We start from the raw sequence: 27,417 nt of genomic DNA on the forward strand, positions 1-27,417 counted from the left end.
TCGCTTTTCGAATATTTATTCCCAGTCAATTCAAAAGCAATTCTACAATACCAAAAAATGAAAAATGAAAATAAATCTTCATAAGATGTCCATGGCCTGTCAACTCTCTCAAAGCTGATTTGTGGAGATTGCTCCATTTGGAATTTCCATGTGGAGGGCCGATTGACTGCTCATAACAACGCTCATACAGTTGCAACCACAGATCTGAATAGAAGACCTCTAGATCTGTGGCTGCAACAACTACTTGACTGTCAGTGTGGAAGAAAAACTGACATGTCTCTTGTATCTTTTTCTGCCCTCTACTACCCTTTAAAGGAGGCGGATGGTGAGGTGTCAGGACAGTGAAGGTTATGGAAGGCAATGAGGGGTACAGAGAGTTGGAGTACAGATATAAAATGACACAGGCCGGATTTGAAGCCCCATGTAGGCTTTGTTCATGTACAGGCATTAACACAGTGAGTCACAGCATGTGCAAATATCCCATCTCTGCACCATCAAAAATGTCCACCGCGACATATCCACACGGAGTGCCAAGAGCAAGATGGACAAGTCACCGTTACTCTAGCACCGACATCATAAAAGCAATTTACAGGGCATAAGGAGAAACACTCTTAAAAAAGGGTCTTGCTGAATGGTTTTAAACAAAACAGCCAATGAACAATATCCCATCATGAAAATAACATGTGGAGTCTTGTTCACGTTCAGTTTATTTCGCTTGTTTCTTCTATTCCTGAGGACTGTGTCCCAAGACATTTATTTTTCTCTCTCACACACACGCGTGCGCGCACACACACACACACACCACTGGCCACTTCCTGTGACAGGTGAGGAAAACACATAGGTATGACATGACCTATTATGGTGTGCGCGCATCTTCTTTCCACTCCACTCCACTTCAACCAACAAGGTTTTAGTTCCAGTGAGCCCGGATGAGGCAAGGCTAGAGTTTGTGTCGGGAGTTTCAGTCCATAATGTTAAGGGGCTGGCTGAGAGGGCTTCAATTAGACCTAGGCCATACTGCTAATGTCCGCCAGTGTGTTCTGTGTGGGCCAGTGGCATTCTATGAGGGCGTCATACAGCTCCTCGCTGTCCACCATGTATCGCCTGTTGGCTGCAGCCACGTCAAACTTCTCTCTGGCGTCTGTGGAGCGAAAAACACACAATGCGAAAAACACACAATGGTCAGCAGGGGGAGCCATTTCACAATAATACAGCATTCATAATCAACAGTTTGACGTGATTTGGAGCTTTGTAAACATCAGAGGTGCCAAAACCCTGTTGAGGAGTAAAAAGCCACAGCTTCCTTTCAACACAGGCGATGGCACTGAATAACTGGTCTAGATGTCCTGCTCATCACGATGATCTGATTCAAAGGTTGTTGGGTCAAATTTGTGGCAGGATCTTTATTTTCCAAACCTGGGATTGACGCCTCTGATTTACTACCACTGGTGCTCTCATAAGCCATCAGAAAGACAAGGCTCCTCATTTGGGTAATAAGACCTAATGTAGTGTAAGGAGGTAAGGATGGGATTCGAACCTGCAACTCTCTGATCTTAAGACCACTTCCCTAACCATAATGCTGTGGCTGCCCATTGTGAACATCAATGCCTTTTCTTTGAGTAAAATCTAGGAGCTGTAGTGCAGTGATAATATAGGAGGAGGGAATACTAATACTAGTAATTTGTTGATTACATCAAGTGGAAGACGAGTGAGAAATTAGGATTTTTAAATGTCTACAAAAACAGCACATAGAGTAGAGTAACTTTATTGATCCCGGGAAGGAAATGAAGGTGTTAAGTAGCTTGCATAAATACACATAATGCCCACATGGACATGAACATTTCAAAACACACGTAAGTGGTACATGTAAGTGGATAACATATTTTCCTGAACTTTAAAGTGTATACATCTGCTCCAACCCTTTTGTAAGGTGTAAACACATAAAGCATTAACATTTTGTACTAAACAAGGATTACTTTTCTGTGGTGTTAATCGGAACAAAAGTTCAGGTTACTCTTGACTGGGGAAGTCCCATTAGAATTGTTTCCTAATTCACATGATTACGTCATGCGTATGCACTCATGAACTGTTGCAAACAGGAACTAGTATTCACCATTAATCCAAAACGTGTAAAAGCAACATAAGAACGCAACCACACTGAGAACTGGACAAAATGGACAAACATCAGATTTTTTTAAACTCACGTTTACTGATTGATTCCTCTTCCTGGTGGTTGCTGTTGTTGTTCTCTTCCGTTTTCTTGTTGTCCTCTTTCTCCACTTTTTCTTTGTCGACTTTTTCAACCTTTTCAGGCAACTGTGGTGGCTGTGGTGACAGAGGGAAGGTGATTATTAACACGGTTCTGAAACTGTTCCTTTCTGAATAGACTTCCTACACGTTTGGGGTCAGAAGAGGTAGTGGGGACAATCTTGGTGGGACTGCCCTACCTACACCCTTCATTCAGTGCCAACCCTTTGAGCAGGGCATCGAACCCCACATCTCACCAGGGGGAAGTCGAGGGGGTCAAGGAACCACAGACTAGCTTCAGTCAGTTACCATCCATCAGCCATTACAAATATGGCACATCATGGAGCTTTCATGCGTGCTCATGTTATTGGGTAACCAATGATGTAGCATTTTAGGGCGTTTGGATGCTCGTTCACGAGGCACCACAACTTTTTGTTAAACAGTATGTGGCAAGCAGCAGGTACATGATCACCAGTATCTGATTCTGGACTGGGAGATACGTCTCTATTTAAATCACAGCTGACATCGGTTCAGAGCCACCCGTGTTCAACAAGGCGTCTATTTACAAGCCCAGAGCCATCTAATAAGGGAGTCAAGGTAACCCATTGACCCTGTCGTGCCGAAAAGCGAGTCCCTGCCAGAACACGAGTGCCCTCATTGAAACCAATGACATTTTTTGAGAGAAAATTATACAAATTTTTGCAGAATGAACTACATAACTAATGAACTAATTATGAAACATTACTCGTCCTCCACTTAATATCAGCTATTTGAATGAAACCGTAACATTTGTTATGACAATTCTTCGATTATTTTATGGAAATAATACTGAAATTGTAACCAGCTCTTTGTGGTACTTCCAGAAGGAATGCAGATGCTTTATTGATAGGCTTTCCATCTTAAATTGTGTCGGATTTGTCTGCAAAAATGGGTAAAACGTATCTGAAAAATCGGTCATTGGTTTCCATTGGTTTCAATGAGGGCACTCGTGTTCTGGCAGGGACTCGCTTTTCGGCACAACAACCCCTCAGTTCCACTTTTTCTACGGCTCAGGGCTGCACATGGAGCTCACTTTCTGCTCTGTTAGTGCCAGGAAGTGGATTCCACAGTATGGTGAAGTATAGGCCATACCCTAAAATGGGTCTTATCTCGCAGAATTACGTAATGTCAACTGATTTTAACGAATTAATCACAAATAAACCAATTGCTAGAGCATATACTTGTTGGTTACTACTCACAAATGTAGTCAGTTTTGGCTTGTTAATGTATGTAGTGGTTCTGTGTTAAGGGCTCTGCATACTTCACGTGCGCACTTTGGCGCGTTTGGCGCGAGAACCATTAATGACGTCATCACTTGCGCCAGACTATTCATACTTCAAAAGCGCCCTTGCTTGCATTGTCGGAAGTGCCCTCTGCTGTTCATGAGAGAAACGGCAGTATCTTTCGCAACTCGCAGTGTGAGTTCTACGGATGTATAAAATAGAAAGCCAAACACGGCTGCTGTAGGGCTACTGAACGTCTGACTTGTGACTTACCACATTGAAACATATATTTTTTGTTGTAGACTACATTGCCAGATCATTCCAAGACCATGTGAGAGCATTGTTCTGGCGGCAGAATTTATAAATAGATCGCCGAACACAACGTGCTTCTGAACAAAGTAAACAATTGTTTCACTGAACAACATTTAAGAGAGAAGATAAAATAACTCTCTAGGACATTTTATTATCCTCAAAATGATGCCGGATCCATTCTGTAGTAGCCTACAGTAGTTGTAGCCTCTCTTCGTAACTCCTGCTTTGTCTGCCTACCTGCATGGTCGCTGGTGGCGCACGACAAGTTACAAAAAATGTGGGGTGCACAACGTCGCGCCACGGCAGCTCGCGCCACGGCAGCTCGCGCCACGGCGTGTGACGTCATTTTGGGTCACGAGTGAGGTCGCGAGTGAAGTATGAAGGAGGCTAGCGCCAGTCAAGCCAAGTATGAATCCCCCTTAAGTCTATGGAAAGAAAGCCGCTTCCGGGTACTGATTCAATCTACATTGAAGCAAGTGGCAAATCTACTTTTGGGTACCCGGGTTGTCACAACTCTGATTTCCATGGCTCTGTACAAGCCCAGCTCTGGTCATTACCTTATATGGAGGGTGAGACTTTGTGACTCTCTCCAGTTATGTTAAAGATAATCTGGATGTAATGTACCGTACCGGCTCAGTGTAGTTAAACTGGCTGTAGTCGTATCCATTGTAGCCTCCTGTGCTCTGGTTGTAGCCCCAGCTTGAGTAGTAGTCTGGGTACTGCTGGGGGTAGGGCGGCGCAGGCGGGTAGTACTGGTTGTCATTGTAGGAGTAAGGTTGGCTGTAGCTGTTGTCTGTGTAGCCACCTCTGCCTCTGCTGCTATAGAAAAGCAAACACACACACACACACACACATACACATACACAGATACACACAAACCCCCATCAATATGTTGCGTTAAAGCAGCTCCTGAAAGCCAAAAGTTTCTCATGTTCGGAGATGAAGACGTACCCTTACACAACAACCGACAGTTGACAGACTGACTCTCATGGCAGAGTCCCTCACCCAAGCCCTGCTGCTACATGTCTGACGGGTGAGAGAGATGGACACTTATCTTGTGACTTTCAGTTGGCCGCTGCATTGTTTGAGAGACCCCAAAGAGCATAAGTGGTGCAGTGCATCGTATGAACAATAGACAAGAGCGAAAGACAGAACGAGATGCAGAAAAATTAATAGGTAGAATGAGAGACAGAGAGATCGAGAGACACCTTCTGTTTCAGAGTGAAACTGTGCCCGGTGTAATAAATCACAGTAAGAAAATACATCTCATTGGTGCTTCTGAAGTGGGAAGATGTGTGATAGGATGTGTGTCAATGCAAATACAGTTAAGTACCTTGTCTCTCCTCTGCTTCCATAGGTAGCGTAATTCAGCTTGAACTTCCTTGGCTGTGGAGAGAACATAAATGGTTCTTAAGCTGAGCTTAAACTACATGACTTAAAAAAACGATCAGATTTTGACGTCGGGTTGCACTGCACACATAAAGATAATTGCAACTGTCAAGTTGATCTCCTATCACAAATACCAAAACAATACCAGACTCTATTTTGAGTCATAAATATCAGCGTTTAATATCTACGATTTGTGGTCAGCTTTCAGGGTTTGCAGCCGAGAATCGGGCCAACAGTTGTGTAGTTTAAGTCTGGCTTTTGAGAAATGTACATTACATTAAAAAAAGAGAGCTGTTTCACCTATAAAGTTAAAAAAAAAAAAAGTAAAGTAAAAAGAACACATCCATGCTGCACCAGCTACCTCTTTTTTAACTGTATGCCCTGTCCTAGTCTGGTTGCACCAGTGTCAACACCAGAAGTACGGAGTGCATTTTCCTTTGTTTCCAGACATCTTGCATTCTTATAGCAAATGTATACTTTGAAATGTAAAGTACATCCTCACATTTGTATAGCAACATCCATTTCGAGAGAAAAACAATCAAACACAAAAATACATTACAGGCAAGACGACCAATTGCAACTTAGAAAAAAAAGGAAAAGAAAAAAAACCTCAGCAGCACAGCTACTGACAAAGATAGAATAGGCTGTCGAATCATGTTGCTAGGTACAAACACACGTGTAAAGTGTGTGTGTTTTTGTTGTGTTTAAAAAAAAAAAAGTGTGCACTGAGTTGCCTGGCCTTATGTTGCTGGAAGAGAACTGTGCTCCTCCAGCACAAGCCGTCTGGCTCTGCCACCTGCTCGCTCTAGGTACTCCCAGTCAAGACTGCTCTCTGTTGTTGTTCCCCTGTGGTGGAACGGTCTCCTAGAGGCAGCAAAACTAAGCACATCTCTTTCGGCTTTCAAGCTGCAAGTAAAGACTCACTCTTTCGTGACTATCTATTACACTGCTGAGCTGCCCTAGTCCCAGGCCAGACTCTTGACATGACGTGTATGTGTGTGTGCGTACTCTACTTCACTTAAAAAAAAAAAAAAACCAACTCACCCTTCTTTGCATTTGCACTTGTTCTATATACTTCCAGTGCATTTTGTATCTGCTAGTGATGTTGGCTATGATTATGTCCTCAATAATAAGTAGCTTTGGTTATAAAGCGTCTGCCAAATGCAATGTAATGTAATGTAATACTAACCGGGGTGGCACCAGGGATCAACCTCCCGTTGATCTTCCGTAGGCACCTTTCAGCTGTGGCTTCATCTGGGAACTCCACAAAACAGTAGCCTGCTGCACCCCTGCACAAGAATCACCACCAACAATTATCAGTTAATGTATAATTTTGCAGGGACCAAGTTGAAATTACACTTACTCAAACAGAAAACTGAGTTGTCCTTTAAGTGTATTAGGTTTGCATACATTTTACTGTATACATGGGATGGGACACATTACAAAAAGGTGGAAGTTAGTAGGCCATAACCCAGCTAAATTAAAGCGGAGGGTGTTGTGTAATAGATATTTTGTAAACTTGTTAACAGAAGCCTAGAATAATAGAAGCATAACCTAGCCCTCAATCATAACAAAGCCATAGGCCTCTTCTATTGCTACAGTTACCTCTTACTCAGAGTTAAACAGACTAAAGGGGGATTCATACTAGTCGTGAGTGGTGCTAGTCTCCTTCATACTTCACTCACGACGATGGCGCGCGCCGTCACGTGACCTAAAATTTCGACACGCCCCCCGTCGTAAGCTCAAAATTCGGCGCGTGTCGCCACGTCGTGCACACGAGGATTTTTCTAACTTGTCGTGCGCCACCAGCGACCACGCAGATAGGCAGACAAAGCAGGAGTTGCGAAGAGAGGCTACAACTACTGTAGGCTACTACAGAATGGATCCTGCATCATTTTGAGGATAATAAAATGTCAGAGAGTTATTTTATCTTCTCTCTTAAATGTTGTTCAGTGAAACAATTGTTTACTTTGTTCAGAAGCACGGCGATCTATTTATAAATTCTGCCGCCAGAACAATGCTCTCACATGGTCTTGGAATTATCTGGCAATGTAGGCTACAACAAAAAATATATGTTTCAATGTGGTAAGTCACAAGTCAGACGTTCAGTAGCCCTACAGCAGCCGTGTTTGGCTTTCTATTTTATACATCAGTAGAACTCACGCTGCGAGTTGCGAAAAATACTGCCGTTTCTCTCATGAACAGCAGAGGGCACTTCCGACAATGCGAGCAAGGCGCTTTTGAAGTATGAATAGTCTGTCGCAAGTGATGACGTCATTAATGGTTCTCGCGCCACTCGCGACAAAGTGCGCACGTGAAGCATAGAGGGTGGAGTATGCAGAGCCCTTAAGGCAAGCAATTAAACCTGCTTTTTGAAATACCGTAGCTTCCCATCTCAGGTATTCAGAGTCGAGTAGGCTATAACGCCCTGTCTGTTCTTACCAGTTCGTTTTATTTCGGATTATCCGAACGTTCACAGCCAGTTCTCCCATTGTGGCAAAGGCACGAGATATGAATTTCTCGTCCATGTAGGGCTCGAGCTGCAAAGAGAAGAGTTGTGAAGTGAACTGTCTGAAAGAAGACTACAGAACCACCAATGCAACATCGCCGCAGCTGCATGAATCAACAAACCAAAAGCCAAACAGTAGCTACCACAACATTAGCCGCCACGACAGCGACTTACAGACATCTAAAGGGGGATTCATACTAGTCGTGAGTGGTGCTAGTCTCCTTCATACTTCACTCACGACGATGGCGCGCGCGCCGTCACGTGACCTAAAATTTCGACACGCCCCCCGTCGTAAGCTCAAAATTCGGCGCGTGTCGCCACGTCGTGCACACGAGGATTTTTCTAACTTGTCGTGCGCCACCAGCGACCACGCAGATAGGCAGACAAAGCAGGAGTTGCGAAGAGAGGCTACAACTACTGTAGGCTACTACAGAATGGATCCTGCATCATTTTGAGGATAATAAAATGTCAGAGAGTTATTTTATCTTCTCTCTTAAATGTTGTTCAGTGAAACAATTGTTTACTTTGTTCAGAAGCACGTTGTGTTCGGCGATCTATTTATAAATTCTGCCGCCAGAACAATGCTCTCACATGGTCTTGGAATTATCTGGCAATGTAGGCTACAACAAAAAATATATGTTTCAATGTGGTAAGTCACAAGTCAGACGTTCAGTAGCCCTACAGCAGCCGTGTTTGGCTTTCTATTTTATACATCAGTAGAACTCACGCTGCGAGTTGCGAAAAATACTGCCGTTTCTCTCATGAACAGCAGAGGGCACTTCCGACAATGCGAGCAAGGCGCTTTTGAAGTATGAATAGTCTGTCGCAAGTGATGACGTCATTAATGGTTCTCGCGCCACTCGCGACAAAGTGCGCACGTGAAGTATGCAGAGCCCTTAAGACAAACGCTTTATCGACAGGTGACAGCAAACCATCTCAGCATCAACAGTGTTCGTCGCATAAAGCAGTTTAAACCAATGATAGTTATGATGCGCTTGTGGACAGGTTAACATGTGTATGGCTAATTTACTCAAAATCGTTGGCTAGTGTGAGTTACATAAACTAGCTATACAATTCTCGGACCATCTACAAGCAGTATAACATCTCACACAGAAGCTAACTTTATGGACGTTTATGCCGTACTGATAAACATTGCTGTAAAATAAATACTTACATTGCCCATCCACAAACAAGTCATTACTGTAAATAAATTATACTAGCTGGTTTCGAACTGAACCTGGCTGCAGGTTGCATGTGGTGGTTACTGGGTAGCCAAGAGGGAAAATCAAAACACATCCTAATTGGTCGAGAGAGTGATACAAGCGGCAACGTTATTGGACAGAATCTAAACAATGTTGACAGTGACGAGTTTTTTTCTCCAAAATAAAGGCATGCATGTTGAGTGCTGTCATCACAGCCCTTACGACGTGCTACATTATCTTTCAAGCAGAGTTGTATAAAGTAGAAGTAGACTACCCTTAATTACAACATATGAATAGGCCTACTTCTACTTCTACCAGAGACGTTCTAAATGCAGATTAGAATAGAAAATCTTTGCTTCTACTGTACTTTCAGGCTCTTCACTCTAAAATGTAGGCCTACTCTCACTCTGAAAGTTACTGTCCATAGTAGTGGTATAGTTCTACATCAGAAAGAAACGGCATGTCTTTTTTTACATTTGATTTACTTATCTGTTTGTATATTTATTTATGTAGGCCTATTTTTATTGCATGAAGTTGTGCCCATATGGCATCAGTGACCGCCTTGTTGTTGGGCTGCTGTTCTTCTCAACAATGACGGCTAAAATAGCAGTAAAACATCATCTCTCCTTTTGTGAGAAATTATAGGTCTACATTTGAAAATTTCTCTCAGAAGAAGAGGCATAACATGTGGGACAAACACCAATATGTTCACTGTTTGTTTTCCCCCCCTGAGTTGCTCTATTTCGGTTTCAGAACTATCTCCCATACCTCAGTGTTTTCCAGTATGTCTGACCGGACACACAATGCCAACCACACCAGCACTTTTTTTAAAAAGCAACATTAGGCCAACATTATTTATAGACTTTTGCATTACACAGCTTTTTTAAATCCAAAAACCACCCACCATGATTATTGTTCATGGCTATTAGTTAGTCTTCCTGGACTGTGGGGTCAGGTGCTTTGCTCAAGGGCACTTCAGCCATGGATGTGTAGGGAGAGGTCAGGTGGGATTTGAACCTACAACCCCCAGATTGAAAGACCAACTCCCTATCACTAGGTCACGGCTGCCTGCATTTATCCCATCTCAACATTTACCGCCTCAGCACAAAATCTCCCCCCCCACACACAAATATAGACAGGTATGTAGGCCTAAATTAAAACAGTCCAACTAAAGCAGGGGTCCCCAAACTAAGGCCCGGGGGCGGATGCGGCCCGCCAGGCCCCTTTGACCGGCCCTCCACCTCTCTGCATCTCACCATTTGAACTGGCCCAAAGAAGCAATCCTCACAGAAAAAAAGATGAAATATATTAATCAACAGGCCTTCCTACAGTTTAATTTTCACTAACTTAGTGTGAATCACCAGAAGTTTCTTGTCTTGATTTCTCATCTCACTGTAATATAAACAGGCCTACCATTTCTATTGTATCACTCCTAAACTGTCAATCACCATATGTTTCTAACCTTTCCTTGCTATTTTCACATGTTTTTTGTAAATTAAAAGGAATACCTGTGGTATTTCAAATTGAAAAACATGTGATGTACTCACTCACTTCTTTTGCAAATTATGTGTAATGATGAGCTATTTTGTGCTAGAAATTATGAATGAAGGAAGCGAAGGACAGCACTCTTCAGATTTTTCTCTGTTTATTCGACTACGGACGTTTCGGGCAGAGCCCGTCTTCAGCGTGTAATGGCGATTGCCATGCTAGAAATTATGGCTATAACAGGCAGTGGCCAAGTACAAACCCCAACTCCGGTGAAGTTGGGACGTTTGGTAAACAGTGAATAAAATCAAAATGCTATCATTTTCAAAACATTCAATCTATTCATTAGATGGAGAATAGTGAAAAGACAACATAGTAAGTGTTAAAACCGAGAAAAAATATTCTTTTGGGGGACATATGTACTCATTTTTAATTTGATAAATCCAACACGTCTCAAATAAGTTGGGACGGGGATCAGTGAAATTTAGTAAACATCCAAATAAGATAAAACAACAAAGAAGAACATTTCAAAATGAATTGTACTGACGGACAATATAGGTGTCCAGGTATAAGATCATCACAGAGAGGCTGAGTCACTCAGAATTGAAGATGCAAAGGGAATAATTACCATAGTTATTACATACATTTTTGAATTCCCTTTGATTTACCACGATTGAGTGTATATAAGACATATTTTTGTTACTAAAATCATTGTATAGGTTCATAACATCATGAAATATATATTGGCTGTAGTCTCACTCTAATTCCTGGAGTGCTAGAGCTATTGAAAATTGACCATATTAAGAATGCTTAATGCGTGCAAATGATACAGGGGTGTAACATTCTCCTAAGCACCTGAGCTCACTTGAAATAGACCCAGAAGACATGGGAAACTGTCCTTTGCTTACAGAAGTCAGCAGAAGTTGTAGAAGTCCATTCTTTTTGACAATACTAGAGCATTGCACATCCTGTGCTACAGTGAAAATGGACCATCCAACTTGTGTTAGTGCTAACTTCAAAAGTCAGCCTCCATGATGGCATGCGGGTGCAGTAGTGCATTGGTTAAGATGTTCTCACTCATCTGTAGAGTTAAATACAGTGCTGAATGGTATAAATGAATTTTAAATAGCATGAAAAGCCACTCATGCATTATATTTTGAAGGGAGATCTTCGATTACTGCCACATAATAAGGTCAAATTGCATTCTCTACTATGTTTTAACAGTTTGGCTCCATCATAAGGACCAGCAGGTGATAAAATGGTGGGCTTTTGGTCAAGACCTGTCACACTGTAAGCACTACAGAAGGGAAAACATGGCAAAACATGACAAGGAATACACCCACCATTTAAGCTGGTGAAATCATGTCCAAGATAGGAATTAACACTGTTTTTAATATAAAATCATCTCATCGGTAGGGCTGGGCAATATGATGATATATATCGTTATTGTGATATAAAAGTGTATATCGTGACCTTTCTCCTATATCGTTTATATCGTGATAGTAATTTTTATCAAATTTATACAATTGAATATCATTTAATTACATTTCATGTTGACACAATAAACACCATAAGTTAATGTAACTGGAAAAATAAGAATAAAAAGATCCATTTTAAAGAAATGTTGTTTTGCGACATGAAAAAATAAAGAGCAAATAAAGAGAATAACTGAAAACGTATGTAATTGTGCTATATCGTGATATATATATCGTTATCGTGATATAAAGTAATCCATATCGTGATATTGTTTTTTTTTTCCATATCGCCCAGCCCTACTCATCGGTTAATGTATTTAACTGTTAAGTTGTCTTTTGTTTTGTTTTTCAAGTCAAGTCAAGTAGGTTTTATTGTCAATTTCTTTACATGCACTGGTCATACAAAGAATTTGAAATTACATTTCTTGCTTTCCCATACAGACATAGACTAATCTAGGTAAGGACATAGACAGTATAGACATAGACAGTACTTATACATGGACTTAAGACAGTATGGACATAGACAGTGCTCCTACAGACATTTAAAGTGCAAGACTGGACAACAGAAGACTTGTAGAGGACATACATTAAGAGGTATTGTTGTGCTTTTGTGCTTTTCCTAAAAAAGTCCTTTATAGCGTTCTGACATGGTAATAGTAGCATTTTGAAGAAAAATAAATATTAAAAAGGTCTGTCAAGTACACCGGCAGCAGTGTGTGTGTGTGTGTGTGTGTGTGTGTGTGTGTGTGTGTGTGTGTGTGTGTGTGTGTGTGTGTGTGTGTGTGTGTGTGTGTGTATGTGTTTAGTGCAGGTAGAAGGTGCGGTGTGCGTCTGTGTGTGTGTTCGTGTGTCTGTGTGTGTGTGTGTGTGTGTGTGTGTGTGTGTGTCAGTGTGTGTCAGTGTGTGTATGTTTGGGTTTAGTGCAGAAAGTGCAGTGTGTGTGTGTGTGTGTGTGTGTGTGTGTGTGTGTGTGTGTGTGTGTGTGTGTGTGTGTGTGTGTGTGTGTGTGTGTGTGTGCGCATGTTTTGAGTTAGTGCAGGTTGAAAGTTCAGTCACAAGTATAGTAGTGCAGGTGGAATGTTCAGTCGCAGATATGGTGGTGGGGGATGGGGGGGGGGGTTGTCAGTGGCCTTGCTGGCTAGAGGCTGACAGTGGAGGGAGAGTGGGTTGAGTGTTCAGCATCTTGATCGCTTGGTGCATTGTGCTGCTCGCCAGCCTGGTGGTACGGGAACGGAGGCGCCTGTATCTCTTTCCAGAGGGCAGGAGGCTGAACAGTTTGTGTGCAGGGTGGCTTGTGTCTTTGATGATCATCAGTGCTTTCCGGGTGAGGCGTGTGGTGTAAATGTCCTGCAGGGAGGGGAGTGGTACTCCAATGATCTTCTTCGCTGTGTTCACAACACGCTGGAGTGTCTTCCTGTTTTTCTCCGTGCAGCTTCCTCCCCACACTGTGATGCAGTTGGACACGACGCTCTCTATGGTTCCTCTGTAGAATGTTGTCATGATGGAGGGTGTAGCACTTGCCTTCTTTAGTTTGCGCAGGAAGTAGAGACGCTGATGGGCCTTCTTCGCCAGTGATGTAGTGTTGGTGGTCCAAGAGAGGTCGTCGCTGATGTGCACTCCAAGGAACTTGGTGCTGCTCACTCTCTCCACAGCATCGCCATCGATGGTCAGTGGTGGCAGTTGTTTTTGGACCCTTTGGAAGTTGACAACTGTTTTTAGTCTTCCTCGACATTTGCTGCCATTTATTGTCCCCTTCCCAACTCTTTTGAGACGTGTTGGATTTATCAAATTAGAAATGAGTACATATGTCCCCCAAAACAATATTTTTTCTCGGTTTTAACACTTAATATGTTGTCTTTTCACTATTCTCCATCTAATGAATACATTGAATGTTTTGAAAATGATAGCATTTTTATTTTATTCACTGTTTACCAAACGTCCCAACTTCACCGGAGTTGGGGTTTGTATACAGCCCACATAATTGATCCCGACCCCTGATCACAGTCAGGAACGATAATGTGGCCCCCAGAGAAAAAAGTTTGGGGACCCCTGAACTAAAGCATCAGATATGTGGATACCCGTAGGTTAGACATTCTTACTGGACTAGAACACCTATCACAACCTCTTCCTCCAAATTCCTTACGCATCACCTTACATTGACCTATAACGACAACTGATGCAATACAAACATCTGAAATATATAGTGCAAGTAGGCCTACACCTCCCACTGTCTCAGTGCAATAAGGACCATCACAGTTTTAATCTTCAACCTGTTGCCTTCTAGCAGGCATTACACGTCCTGGCCAAAATGAAGACTCAGAGGCAGAGCTTTCCGGTGTGTCAACATACTGAACTCAAATTTGCACAATGCTATAACTGATATTTGCAAAGACACTGCCTTTACCACATTTGCTGCTTGCTTCTTGGACTCACCTGGACTTTTTTTCACTGATAGCCTACCTCTCAGTAGGCCTTTGCTCTTCAAGTCAGTTTCATCTGTTGTATCTGTGTAATTTAGTGGGTGTATTTTTTTTTTTTTTAATCTCAAAGAAGTTTCAAGGGGGGGGGCGCTGTGGCGCAGCGCGCTAAGCCCCCCACATTTGGGCTTGCAAGCCCACCCCCGGGGACCCCGGTTCGAGTCATATCCCGATCCTCCCCTGTCTCTCTGTCCCATTCGCTTCCTGTCACCATCTTCGACTGTCCTGTCAAATAAAGGCATAAAAGCCCCTAAAAAATATTTAAAAAAAAAGAAGTTTCATGTTTTTTAAGTAAAACATTTCCACTTTCACACATTGCACTGTGTGCTTCAGTGCGGTTTTAAATCTCACTGTAGCCTACTGTGTGGGCCATGCCTACAATAAAGAATGGCAACGTACAACTCACACTATATTTTCAAATGTTTGTATCAGTTGTCTCCAAAGAAGATTAGAGGAGAGTCTCATTTATTGATCCCAGGGGGAAATTAAGTGCCAAGTACATAGGCCTTCATAAATACAGAAGACGATACATACAAGATTTTACACACATCCATTGTAGGCTATAGCTCACTCTACATACAACTCTCTCTCTCTCTCTCTCTCTCTCTCTCTCTCTCTCTCTCTCTCTCTCTCTCTCTCTCTCTCGCGCGCGCGCGCACACACACACACGTTAGAGCAGTGGTTCTCAACTGGAACAGTCTTGGGACCCACCATTTTCCAATCTCATTCAGTCGCGACCCAATTTTTTTAGCGATACTCGAATGACTGGTTGCACGCTACTATAGCGCATAAACATTCTGATTTTATCTATGACGACAGATGACACAAGTTCAATCGCCTATCAAAATGAAAGTTGTAAATTGTTGCAGGAAAAGTTGGATGTTTTTTAGTTTTTTTAGCGAATCAATGAATTATTATTATTATTATTATTTTTTACACCATGGCTCTGCGACCCAGCCATGACCCCTCCGCGACCCCCTTTTGGGTCACGACCCACCAGTTGAGAAACTCTGCGTTAGAGGACCTCCACTTTGTTGCAGTATCCCACCACCAGCAGCAGGGGTCGCTAGACTTGTAGTGGCTTCACATTTTGATCAAAGCAGGAATGGTAATATGATATCATCTCTTGTAAATATGATGGAGACAGTAGACTGTCAGCTGTGTTTTCGTATATAAAACCCAACTATGTCAGATTTCAGTTTACAGCCAGTTTCGTATGCTTGTGGGACTTTGTCCCTTTAGATTGTGGACAACGCAGTTTCGTCTCTGTTGATGGTTTTTGTAATGTGTGGCTTGCCACGGTCCACCGACACCATCTAGGCCAGATTCACAGGTAAGTGGCAAATCGACTGGCTAACTCCAGCTAGATAGCCAGGGAATGAAAAAAGTTCAGCAGTATGGACTGTCGTCGTATTTGCCAGTGTCGTCATCAGATTAAAATGCAGACTGATCGGTGTTCGCCCTTGTTAAAATAGCAGAAAGCTACGTGGTTCTGTCCATGGCTAACATAAACAAGGTTAGCTTATAGCTTGCTTGTCAACGGTAGCTAGCCTGGTGGCTAACATAACACCATCTACCTGAACTATTTTCGCGAAATAATCACCTTGCACTTGCACAGTTAGCAAGATAACTTTGCTAACAACTCTCGCGAATGTTCTTCACAGCAAGCGCTGCCAATGTTATTTGACCTCGAGCTCCCATTCTCTGCCTCAATAAAATCAACTTCGTCAGTGTACTAGGCGTACAAACTAAGTTCAAGCAGTCAGACCAATTTTATACTCTAATCATCTTCTCGTCAGTGGTAACCATCGGGTAACATCAACGCGAAACGCAACCAAGATTGATGGTAATGCAAATGATAGGCTATATGTCGCAAATGGGGTAGATAACAATTACAGCAAAGTGGAATTGTTATGACCAGCGAGTGTGTTGGGGCTTGGCTTACATGTAGCAGTCACAGTGGTTGTTGTCATGCCAGCTAGCTGCAGCTGTAAACTTTCCCAAGTAAACAATAATTGCTATGTGTGCCGTCGTGCCTTTCGGCCTCTTGTTCTAGCCTAATGGTATCGTCTTCTAGCGTTGCGAACTGAGCCTCTCCTCACCGAACGCTTGTCTAAGTGTGCCCTAGATGGGCATGAAGTAGCTGAAATAATGCATCGTTGTTAACTTCGCATCCTTGACTGCCTGTTCGTTAATTAGGGAGCACCTAATCGATTGCCACCGGTCTTAGTGGTCGATGTCAGTAGAGAAGAAGATTCCGGAGGCCTCTTCTCGTAGCAGGTGTCTGGCAGGTGCAGCTGTAGAGTGTGACACAGGAATACGACGTAATGTGACCAGAATGTGATCTAATGGTGTGAAAGGTGCTGTCACTGCTGTGGCATTTAGAACTTGATCTAGAAGTTTTATCAGAAAACCTTTGCACACGTTCCTACACACTCCAGAAGTTCCTTGAAGTACCTTGGGTTCCCTGTGAGGCGTGAACCGTTAAGAGAAAACTAGGGCTTCCTCAGAGAGCTAGTTCGTCACCTGTAGCACCTAGGTTCTGTGGAAAACATTTGGGGTTTCCCAGTGGGGTTCCCACAGTGGCAAACCTTGAAGGTTCCTCGAGGGACTTTCAATCTTTATTAATATTCCATGGCCTTCCTGTCTGCTCCCCTCTAGAACCTCAGACATTCTGCACCACCACCCAGATGCCAGGTGACTGCTGACCCTGGACCCCAGGTATTCTCGTAGCCGTCCCCTACCAAGCCTGAGCTCTATGATTTGCGGGGAGACCATGTCTGCTGTGAACATCACCAGCGACCTCCTGCACCGGCAGATCAGGGTAAGCTACTACAACAACCAGTAGTGACCCATTTCAGATCCATCACATCACATCGCATAGCAGTATATTATAGTGTGGCTTATTGCCTGAGACACACAATCTGTTTGTGGTCTCTTGGGAATCAAGAATACGCTTGCAGTATTGCATTGCACTACACTTGGCACTTTGACACTTTACAAAAAGATAGAAGATTGTGAATAGTGAATAAATGTTGTCTCTGGAGTGTTATATACACAGATCATTTGAATTATGAGCAAGCATTTAGTTCTAGTAAAGTAGTGTTGCTGAGCTGACATGTGCAATGATTCCCGGGTGTGCAGGATAAAAGGGCGCTGGGATTCCAGAGGCAGTATCATGTGACCGACCCCTTCATCAAGAGACTGGGGCTGGAGGCAGAGCTGCAGGTAAGACCATTTGGACTGATGGACAGAACTGAATGTGATGATACACCGGGCAACTTCACTGGACGACTATGCTATAGTATATATTGTGGGGACTGTTTATCACTATAATCTGCTCTTTACATGTCCATTAAAATGATTGAACTTTCTTCTGCGCAACATTTTTTTTCTACGTAAAACTTCATTTGGAAAGGTTGTATGTTTAATCTGAGAGACTTCTTAAGCCAGTTGATTAATTGAAAGTCAGGTTATTAGCTGTTGTTCTAACAACATGGATAGGCGACAAAACGTATGGGAGGGACTGTATTGGTTTTAATATGATGGGGAAAAAAGTGATGTGTATGTGTGTGTTGCTTGTGTCATCAGGGCCACTCCGGTTGCGTGAACTGCCTGGAATGGAACGAACAAGGAGAGTAAGTCAGTTTATTTTTTCTTCTAACACACCTAAACAATAATGGTTTGTAATTTTTGTTGAAAATGGATGCTTTTTAATAACATTACTTTTTGGCAGAACTAAGATGCCGATTTACTCTGTAAATAATTTTCATTTTCAACTTTTAATAGATTACTAACAATGCTTGCATGACCAAATTGTAGATTGTCTATCGGTCTAATAAAATGACAAATGTCAAACTCTAACATGAGTAAGCACTGGCTAATGCTAACGTGATCCTCCTCCTTCTCTGTGCTGCAGTCTGTTAGCATCTGGCTCTGATGACCAGCATGCCATAGTCTGGGACCCCTTCAGACACAAGAAGCTGATCACCATGCACACGGGCCATGCGGCTAACATCTTCTCCGTCAAGGTAACTTTTAGTCTGACCATCTCCATATATATATATACAGTGAAGATATTGACAGGAAGCGAGTGGGGAGAGAGAGACGGGGAAGGGTCGGCAAATGGCCCCGGGGCAGACTCGAACCCTGGTCGCCAGTGTAGCAGACGAGGACCCAGCCGATTGAGCCACGGCTGGGCACTCATCCGACCATTTCTGAAATTGAGGTTGACTCTTTATAAGAATGACTTTCCATCTACTGTATGTAATATTTAAGATACCTATGCGATATACTGTATCGAGATCTAGTTCATAAAGCCCATACAGCTGTTTCATTGTCACAATTCCGCTGTTACTATTTTCATGTTAAATTTAGCACAGATTTCAAACCTTTTTTTGTTATTTGTATTCAGTGTCATTTTGTTGTACAGTTGAAACCCATGTGCTTTTGTGTTCTTCCCTGATGAACATAACCTCTGCATGTATTTGTGCGTCTTTGCAGCCGTGATGTATGTTCCATACAAGCTTTTTACAAAACCAGTACATTATTCTATGATTGCTTCCTAAGGCAGAGGGGCTGTCCTCTCCCCTGGTGTTAATTCAGGACTGTTACAGTACAGTACAGTACAGTAATGAGTGTGTGTGTGTGTGTGTGTGTGTGTGCGCGCGCGCAGTTCCTGCCCCACTCCGGTGACCGTATCCTAGTGACGGGGGCCGCCGACACCAAAGTGCACGTGCATGATCTGACGGCCAAGGAGACCACCCACATGTTCTCGGACCACACCAACCGCGTCAAGCGCATCGCCACCGCGCCCATGTGGCCCAACACCTTCTGGAGCGCCGCAGAGGACGGACTCATCAGGTACGGACACACACACACACACACACACACACACACACACACACGCACACACACATGCACACTCTTTGCTGCAACACAGAAGTCGAACTCGCATGCACATGCACTCATGCACTCTTTGTACTTTTTTTTTGCACTGCGGAGGATACACACACACACACACACACACACACACACACACACACACACACCTCTTTGTTAAACACTTCAACAAAGTACAGTGCATTGCGACGCCATCAATTCTCAACCGCTGCTACAGACAAGACCATTCAGGTATGTCACCTCTCTTTGCCGTGACATCAAAGCCATGTCCCCCCAGAGAGACGGGCTGGGACTGCTCATCCTGCGAGCATGCCTCCAGCTACACTTCAATCATTCCCCGACCACGTTGGTGCTTACTCGTCCCTCTTGTACCCTTGTTCCTTCGTTCCTTCGTCCTTTCTCGATTCCATTCCTCCTTGTCCTCATCACTAATGTCCCCTCCCCTGGGGCGTCTTTTGGCCGCCTTGGGACTCACTGACATTCACACACGCACGCGCACAAACGCGCACGCACACACACACACGCGCACACACGCGCACACACACACACACACACACACACACACACACACACACACACACACACACACACACACACACACACAGAGCTTTCATTGGCGTCACTGGCGGATGCTTAATTGTGGGGTTGAGGTGCTCCCCTGGCAGTGGGGGGCTATATTTGGAAGGCCCACTGGGGGGCAGACATGAGCCACGCCATAGACCGGTGTTATAGGGGTGGGAGAGCCAACGCTAGATGTTGGGCCCCAGCAGGCTTGAGGAAGCCCCTGAGATTGGCACTCCACAATGTACACACACACACGCTCACACACACTGTCCTTGAGATTTCCTTTCCACAGCTGTTCGGTCACCCGTGGACAGAGGACTGGTGGTCCTTCACACTGATTAAACAGTGAATGAAGAAATTATCAAACTGGTGTCCCCGTGAGAATTGTCTTCCCACGGGACACTTTATGGAGGTGCATTACACTGTCCTCCACAGTGTCCACTGTCCTCCATCAGGAAATTCTAGGGTTGAAAATATGGGGCATTTCAAGAGACACAAAGTAGCTTTATTCATTTTAGAATTTCCTCTTCCGAAAATTATTTCCGGAGGTAATCAACTTGCACCAAGGCTCATCTGAGTTAGTTTTACCGGTCTTCGGGTATTCAGCGTCTGCTCACACGGTAAAAGGGAATCGCCGGGTTTAAAAAGTTCACATCTCATGACTCACGTCCTCACACTATACGAGCCGAGGGTCGGATCGGATGCGAGCAGGATGCGTTCACTGTACGACACAACAGACTTGTTTTCCGGTGCAGATGAAAAAAACATGAAGGGAAATGCACACCTGAGGTGGAGGTGAGGATTCGCTCAAGAGTGAATGCTTCAACCCTGGCAATGTGGGCAGTCATGGGTGAGCGTCAGACTTGCATCCCAGAGGTTGCCGGTTCGACTCCCGACCCGCCAGGTTGGTGGGGGGAGTAATCAACCAGTGCTCTCCCCCATCCTCCTCCATGACTGAGGTACCCTGAGCATGGCACCGTCCCACCGCACTGCTCCCCATGGGGCGCCACTGAGGGCTGCCCCCTTGCACGGGTGAGGCATAAATGCAATTTCGTTGTGTGCAGTGTGCAGTGTTCACTTGTGTGCTGTGGAGTGCTGTGTCACAATGACAATGGGAGTTGGAGTTTCCCAATGGGCTTTCACTATCACTTTCACTTTTTGTGCATGAGTAGCTAGTGTCAAATCAGGTCATAGCACTGCTTCAACCGTGCGATGCACTCAGAAGGGGCGACCAGGATTTCTAACAGTTTTGACTTTCTTGCGACCCTACGATTGCAGATCTCAAGCTGATCGTGAGGTGAAATCGCTTGTCACTACCCCTGGGACACTAAACGATTGCGAGACTCAAGATTGACCTCTGATTGAGCGAAAATCGTCCCAATCCCCGAAAAGTTGTGCGACTCACAAAAAGTGGTGAAAATCGCAGTGTGTGACCCATAACCCCCCATTCTTCTTCTGCTTTTCTTCTTCTCTCTCCCTGCAGGCAGTACGACTTGCGGGAGAGCAGTAAGCGGTCAGAGGTGCTGATCGACCTGACAGAGTACTGCGGTCAGCTGATTGAAGCCAAGTGCCTAGCGGTGAACCCGCGCGACAACAATTACCTGGCGGTGGGCGCCAACGGACCCTTTGTGCGCCTCTACGACATCCGCATGATCCACAATCACAGGTGTGTGCGCGTGTGTGTGCGTGTGTGTGCGTGTGCGTGTGCGTGCGTGTGCGTGTGCGTGTGTGTGCGTGTGCGTGTGTGTGCGTGTGTGTGCGTGTGCGTGCGTGTGTGTGCGTGTGTGTGTGTGTGTGTGTGTGTGTGTGCGTGCACGCCCGCCCGTCTCCGTCTGCCCATGCATATGTTCATGTACCCTAGGTGCGCTCTTGCACACCTGAATATTTGGACATGTACATTGGATGTTAGCATGGTTATGGTGCAAAACAATATTCTTTACATATTGCTCACGTTTCGGTTGTTCAGACTTTCTTCATGTGACTGGGCAAAATGTAAGCATGTCACTGATAATGTGTTTTCTACTTTCGTAAATGTATGTGGCATATCGGCTCTTGACTGCTTTTGTCTTTGCCCCTCCCTCTTCTCTGTCTTCTAATCCCATACAGGAAGACGATGAGCCAGAACCCCACGGCTGGAGTGCACACGTTCTGTGAGCAACGGAAGCCCATTCCTGATGGAGCGGGACAGTATTACGTGGCAGGTCAGTAACTTCTCTGTCTAAAGCTATGTGTATACCAGTTGCAACCTAATCTACCTGAGCCACGTAAGTCATTATTTCTCTATGGAGGGTCGGCGATCAAAGTGACCAAAGCAAATTCGGCAGAAGCGAAGAGACCTGAGCGACCAGAGAGAATTTCAGCGATTAAAGTTGAGCTAATATTATGGTATTGAGCTATGACGCCGTTTGGTGAAAACCAATTGGAATGTTCATATCTCCGAATATCTCATCAGAATGTCAAGCCAGAGCCGTTATGTGATGTCAAACATGTCAATGTCACGTTTAGAGCGAATAAAGCGAATTCACGGCGAAACTTCTTCAGTGGCCTCAGCTACCTGGGTCGCGTACGTCGTATCTGGGCTACATGCAGCTTTAGGTAACTCGCACAACTACTTCTACTGCATTGGTGCTTACATACACACGGTCAGAGTAATGCTTGTAGTTGTAACCAAAAACTATTGCTGTAATGCACACCTCAAGACAAAGGTTCAGTGTAGTAGTCCTGTAGAAAAACGATTAAGCGGATTAAGATCTAAAATCATGGATTAAGATCACTGGAGTGGAGAAAACACTCTCTGTCAAAGGCAATGGGGGAATTTATTCATGGGAAACCCCAGCAGTTTCTACAATTCCTCCACACTGTGTATAACTGATTGGAAGACAGGAAGGACTTTTTTTCTTCAATTTCTTTCATTTATTGAGGCTTGGTCCATCTCCGGGTTATGGTGTTACCCCATTAGCACTTCTTATTTCTGTAACACATAGTCCAAAACTCAAGGAATATACACCATGGTACTGCACTGCTCTTGCAAGACATGCTTATTGCTTGTAATTCCTGCCGTTATTTCTAGGGATGCACCGATACCACTTTTTTGAAAACCGATACAAGTACGAGTACATAATGTGTGTACTTGCCGATACCGAGTACCGATACCGATACCTTTTATCACCAAAATACAATGACAATAAATGCATGGCCTTGTTTTTTTCCGCCTGTGATATTTTTATTGTCCATTTCCATGTAGATTTAAATGTTAGTAAATGTATGAGGTGGCACTTTTTTCCATGCTGATTTCAAGTCCACAGAACATGACAAGATTTTGCATTGTTTTGAGTAATAGTAGTACTCATAGCTGGTATCGGCAAGTGTTTGACGAGTACGAGTACGTGTATAATGAGCAGTATCGGGAGCCGATACCGATACCAGTATCGGTATCGGTGCATCCCTAGTTATTTCTGTATTGTCCCGTGGGCCACAGGCCACCTCCCGGTGAAGCTGCCCGACTACAACAACCGCCTGAGGGTGCTGGTGGCCACCTATGTCACCTTCAGCCCCGACGGGACAGAGCTGCTGGTCAACATGGGCGGAGAGCAGGTACCACACAATCACAGTCCTGCCAAAATGACAGTATCTCTCTCTCTCTCTTTCTCTCTCTCTCTCTCTCTCTTTCTCTCTCTCTCTCTCTCTTTCTCTCTCTCTCTCTCTCTCGTCCTCCCTCATTCTGCATTACTTTCTCACTTGCTCTTGCTCTCTTCACTTTAAACAGTGGGCCTACATTGTTTGAGAGAATTGAATTGTGTATGAGTTCCTATGCTATTTGAATTTGTGGATTGATTGTATGAGGTTTATTTATGTGAGTGGTAGTTGGAGCTACTTCAGTGGACACATATCAGGTTCTTTGGTTGATCTCTGTTCTAATGTGGCGTTTGCAGGTTTACCTGTTTGACCTGATGTTCAAACAGAGGCCGTACACTTTTCTACTACCCAAGAAGTGCCAAACATCATCAGGTAGGATGACACAAAAATGTGTGTGTGCAGTGCACGTGTGCAAGTGCATGGTGGACATTTATACATTATGTGTGCCTTTTAATCCCACATCTGATAAAGGTGTGTATGGTCACAGCTGTTGCAACTGCAACCCCAATGCCAAGTGTAGCTTGTGTACAGCTTCTGTACACTTTAAATTATTGTCAAGCCTTTATTGGTTCTAATCAGACAGGATAGTGGAGGACAGACAGGAAGTGAGTTGGGAGAGAGAGACGGGAAAGGGCTGGCAAAGGACACGGGCCGGAATCGAATCCGGGTTGGCCGCATAGTAGACGAGTGCCCTACCGTTAGCGCCCTGGTAGGGCCATATGACCCATACACTTGCATGCTAATGGAACTGGTGTGTCATTGGCTGAAACGAGCCGTATTGAGACATTGGAAATGGTCAAAATTTGACTCGTCTGTTATCGCTGTTATGTAGTAATTGAGATGTTCCAGATAGTGTGCATATTCAGACTACCTAAAGAAGTGAAACTTTGTGCAGTGTCACAGATAATACAAGGCTAGTGATGTCAGTCATACAAATAGATGCATTTTCATATAGCAAATAGAGGGTGCAATTTGTTGCAAAACCAAAGGGTCAAGATTTTTATGGAAAATCAGTGTTTTTTTGTTGTTGTTGTTTTTATGACATGGATCGCTATGAACTTGTCCACTTGTGAGTGGGGATAAACCTTTCTCCACACTTAAAAAAAAACACACACACTCTTGTATTATATTTTATGGTATGTGAGGCTGTGCCTATGCCTGATTCCTGTGTTTTGTATTCTGTGCTCTACAGAGGTGCAGAATGGTAAGACTACCAATGGAGTCACCAATGGCATCCACCTGCCAGCAAGCCACCTGCACTTCTCTGATAGCAAATATAGGTAACACTCACTGCATTATTTATTTTCTTTTTTGCATCAGACTGGCTCAGATGGCATTATAGCTTTCCAAACGTGCATTACTGTCCAAATACCCTTTTAGTCATTTCGATGTTTGCATGTGATGTGTAATCCTCATTCCGGTCTGGGTTCTTCCTCAGTGGCTTTGTGTTTGTTTCTGTCATCTTCATGTTTCTCTCGCGCTCTCTCTCTCTCTCGCGCGCTCTCTCTCTCTCTCTCTCTCTCTCTCTCTCTCTCTCTCTCTCTCTCTCTCTCTCTCTCTCTCTCCCCCCCTTCTCCTTCAGTGGTTCCTGTGAGTTGCCGCCTCATCTGGAGAGGATAAAGCAGCAGGCTAACGATGCATTTGCGCGTCAGCAGTGGACGCTGGCCATCCAGCTGTACAGCCTGGGCATCCACGAAGCCGGCCGCAACGCCATGCTCTACGGCAACCGCGCCGCCGCCTACATGAAGAGGAAGTGGTGAGACCCGGCCTGCACTACTGCACCAAAGATATCAGCTGTATATTATACTCCTTTATTAACACACTCTGACTAGTGTGGTGTGTAATTGTGAACCCACCATCTTTAACTCTTTGTGTGTGTGTGTCTCTCTCTCTCTCTCGTTCTCTCTCTCTCTCTCGCTCGCTCTCTAGGGATGGCGACCACTACGACGCGTTGCGGGACTGCGTGAAGGCCCTGACCCTCAACCCCAGCCACCTGAAGGCACATTTCCGGCTGGCGCGCTGCCTGTTTGAGCTGAAGTACGTGGCCGAGGCTCTGGAGTGTCTGGACGACTTCAAGGGGAAGTTCCCGGAGCAGGCGCACAGCAGCGCGTGTGACGCCCTCGACAAGGACATCAAGGCCGCGCTCTTCGCCAAGACAGACGCATGTGAGTCACATGGTAACGCAACAGTGCAGGCTGCATGTCTTTTTTAAATTTGACTTTATGACGTTAAAACATTACACTTGGCTGGCGCTTTTTATCCGAAGCGACTTACAGGTATTTATATTCAGGATATTGGTTACAGTCCCTGGAGCAATGGGGGGTTAGGTGCCTTGCTACAGGGCACTTCAGCCATGGAGGGAGGTGTAGGAAGAGGTAAGGGTGGGATTTGAATCTGCACGCCTCTGATCTTAAACCCACTTCATTAACCATTGTGCTATGGCTGCTTCTCATAGTATAGCCCCTGATCTTAAACTCAACTGTTGACACAAATGTGTTTTTTTTAATCAATTCTAGGAATGGGATTGCAAGTAGCTTTAAAGATAGGTGTGAGCAATTATCAAAATATTCTGGAATCCGAATTATTCTTTACTAGTATTTACTAGTAAATGTAGATGTGTCTTGACCATATCTGGTCACAGCTGACTGCAGAACAATGCAACTGAACAAAAAACTGAAAATGCGGAATCGCACATGGGGATGGTTTGTCTTGGTTGAATCGGATTGCATGTGCCTTGTTTTCAAGACTGGTTGTTAAAGTCAGTGAAAAATGGATGGAAAGACGTTTTGCACAACAAAACTAGATGTAACCTGTGGAAAATTTAAATGTACTCTGCCTTGTATTAATTCAGCGGAAGACAAGAAGGGCGACGGTCTTCAGCGGAAGACAAGAAGCAGCTTCCACAACTTCAGCCGGAAGGAGTCGATCCTGGAGGACGAGATCGTGCTACGTGAGCGCAGCTTTGACTATAAACACCGCTACTGCGGACACTGCAACACAACCACTGACATCAAGGAGGCCAACTTCTTTGGCAGGTCAGTTTGAGCACTGGGATAACCATATCTGTTCCGCCTAACAATGCTATAGCCCAGTTGGATTTGGGGGGGAGTGGAGCATACGTTTATCTCTATGCCCCCAGATGTTACTTTTCCTGATTCAAATGTATTGAATCGATGGTGTCTAACGTCACATGGCTAATTGTGTAAAATAATTGGTGATTTGGTATTCTTAATTGACGTCAAACTCCCAAAACACAGGAACTGATATTTTGAAGAAATTCTACAGGTAATGACCACACAAACAATTTGCCACTGAACCAGAGCACACCAAAAACACATAGCTGCGTGGTCCTGAAGCATCTTGTACCGTTTCTTTATAAATCTTGAGCAGGGCCCAGCCGTTGCTGTAGCGGCTGGGCACTGGGCTGCTGCGTGGGCCACCGGGATTCAATTCCCGTCTCTCTCTTTCCCACCTGGTTTCCTGTCATCTCCCACTGTCCTGCCTGAAAAATGATGAAAAATCCCCAAAAATATTCAAAAAATAAATAAATCTTGAGTCGGAAGATGCATAATGTATGCGTTTATCTAAGTTACTTAGAATGCATATACGTTTGGTAAAGTGAAGTTCAGTCAGTGTTAGGTGTTGGCATCGCAACGTTCCGCAGATGGTGGCAAGTGAAGTTGATTGAAACAGACCGTCGACGTTGATTTAATTCAGTAGCACTGCAGGTGAAGTTCGCACCTCATTTGCATACAATTAATTAAACGAGATTAAACGTCCCTTTTTGCATGGCCTCATACATCTTCAGGAGACTTCACCACCTTCTCTTGCCTTCTACTGACTGGAGGCCACTTCAGTTCCCTTGCCTTTAGTACCAATGTAAGATCATACCAAACACGAATCTTCCAGTACGCGGCGGATTTGTTCTACATGTTAATGAAAGTTAGCGTATTCCAC

The 27,417-nt window shown here is 44.2% G+C and overlaps 2 protein-coding genes across 5 annotated transcripts in view; one reads left to right on the plus strand and one right to left on the minus strand.

Annotated features, from left to right (window-relative positions):
• Positions 1–16,520, minus strand: LOC134449207 (tRNA selenocysteine 1-associated protein 1-like). 3 transcript variants are annotated; one of them, XM_063199035.1, is made up of 7 exons: positions 16,304–16,520; positions 7,653–7,750; positions 6,400–6,499; positions 5,155–5,207; positions 4,451–4,640; positions 2,205–2,325; positions 1–1,141 (listed from the first exon to the last, which is right to left on the minus strand). In XM_063199035.1, the coding sequence occupies exons 2-7, from the start codon at positions 7,736–7,738 to the stop codon at positions 1,008–1,010; spliced, it is 684 nt and encodes a 227-aa protein (XP_063055105.1). In that variant the 5' UTR covers positions 7,739–7,750; positions 16,304–16,520; the 3' UTR covers positions 1–1,007. The 3 variants fall into 3 exon arrangements, with proteins under 3 accessions (XP_063055105.1, XP_063055104.1, XP_063055103.1); XM_063199034.1 differs by lacking the exon at positions 16,304–16,520 and adding an exon at positions 8,894–8,997 and having other exon boundaries at positions 4,451–4,637; XM_063199033.1 differs by lacking the exon at positions 16,304–16,520 and adding an exon at positions 8,894–8,997.
• Positions 15,452–27,417, plus strand: part of wdtc1 (WD and tetratricopeptide repeats 1) — a 15,809-nt gene continuing 3,843 nt past the window's right edge. Inside the window, exons 1-14 of one of the 2 annotated variants that reach the window (XM_063199031.1) lie at positions 15,452–15,691; positions 17,020–17,182; positions 17,503–17,586; positions 17,950–17,996; positions 18,278–18,389; positions 19,034–19,221; positions 21,308–21,490; positions 21,931–22,025; positions 23,303–23,418; positions 23,757–23,832; positions 24,653–24,740; positions 25,043–25,216; positions 25,390–25,625; positions 26,312–26,495. In XM_063199031.1, the coding sequence (XP_063055101.1) occupies positions 17,117–17,182; positions 17,503–17,586; positions 17,950–17,996; positions 18,278–18,389; positions 19,034–19,221; positions 21,308–21,490; positions 21,931–22,025; positions 23,303–23,418; positions 23,757–23,832; positions 24,653–24,740; positions 25,043–25,216; positions 25,390–25,625; positions 26,312–26,495 (1,649 nt within the window). In that variant the 5' untranslated portion in view covers positions 15,452–15,691; positions 17,020–17,116. Of the gene's footprint in view, positions 15,692–15,720; positions 16,205–17,019; positions 17,183–17,502; positions 17,587–17,949; positions 17,997–18,277; positions 18,390–19,033; positions 19,222–21,307; positions 21,491–21,930; positions 22,026–23,302; positions 23,419–23,756; positions 23,833–24,652; positions 24,741–25,042; positions 25,217–25,389; positions 25,626–26,311; positions 26,496–27,417 lie in introns of those variants that run through there. The other variant, XM_063199032.1, reaches the window with a different exon arrangement.

The sequence above is a fragment of the Engraulis encrasicolus genome, chromosome 5, assembly GCF_034702125.1.
Source record: "Engraulis encrasicolus isolate BLACKSEA-1 chromosome 5, IST_EnEncr_1.0, whole genome shotgun sequence".
Classification (NCBI taxonomy): domain Eukaryota; kingdom Metazoa; phylum Chordata; class Actinopteri; order Clupeiformes; family Engraulidae; genus Engraulis; species Engraulis encrasicolus.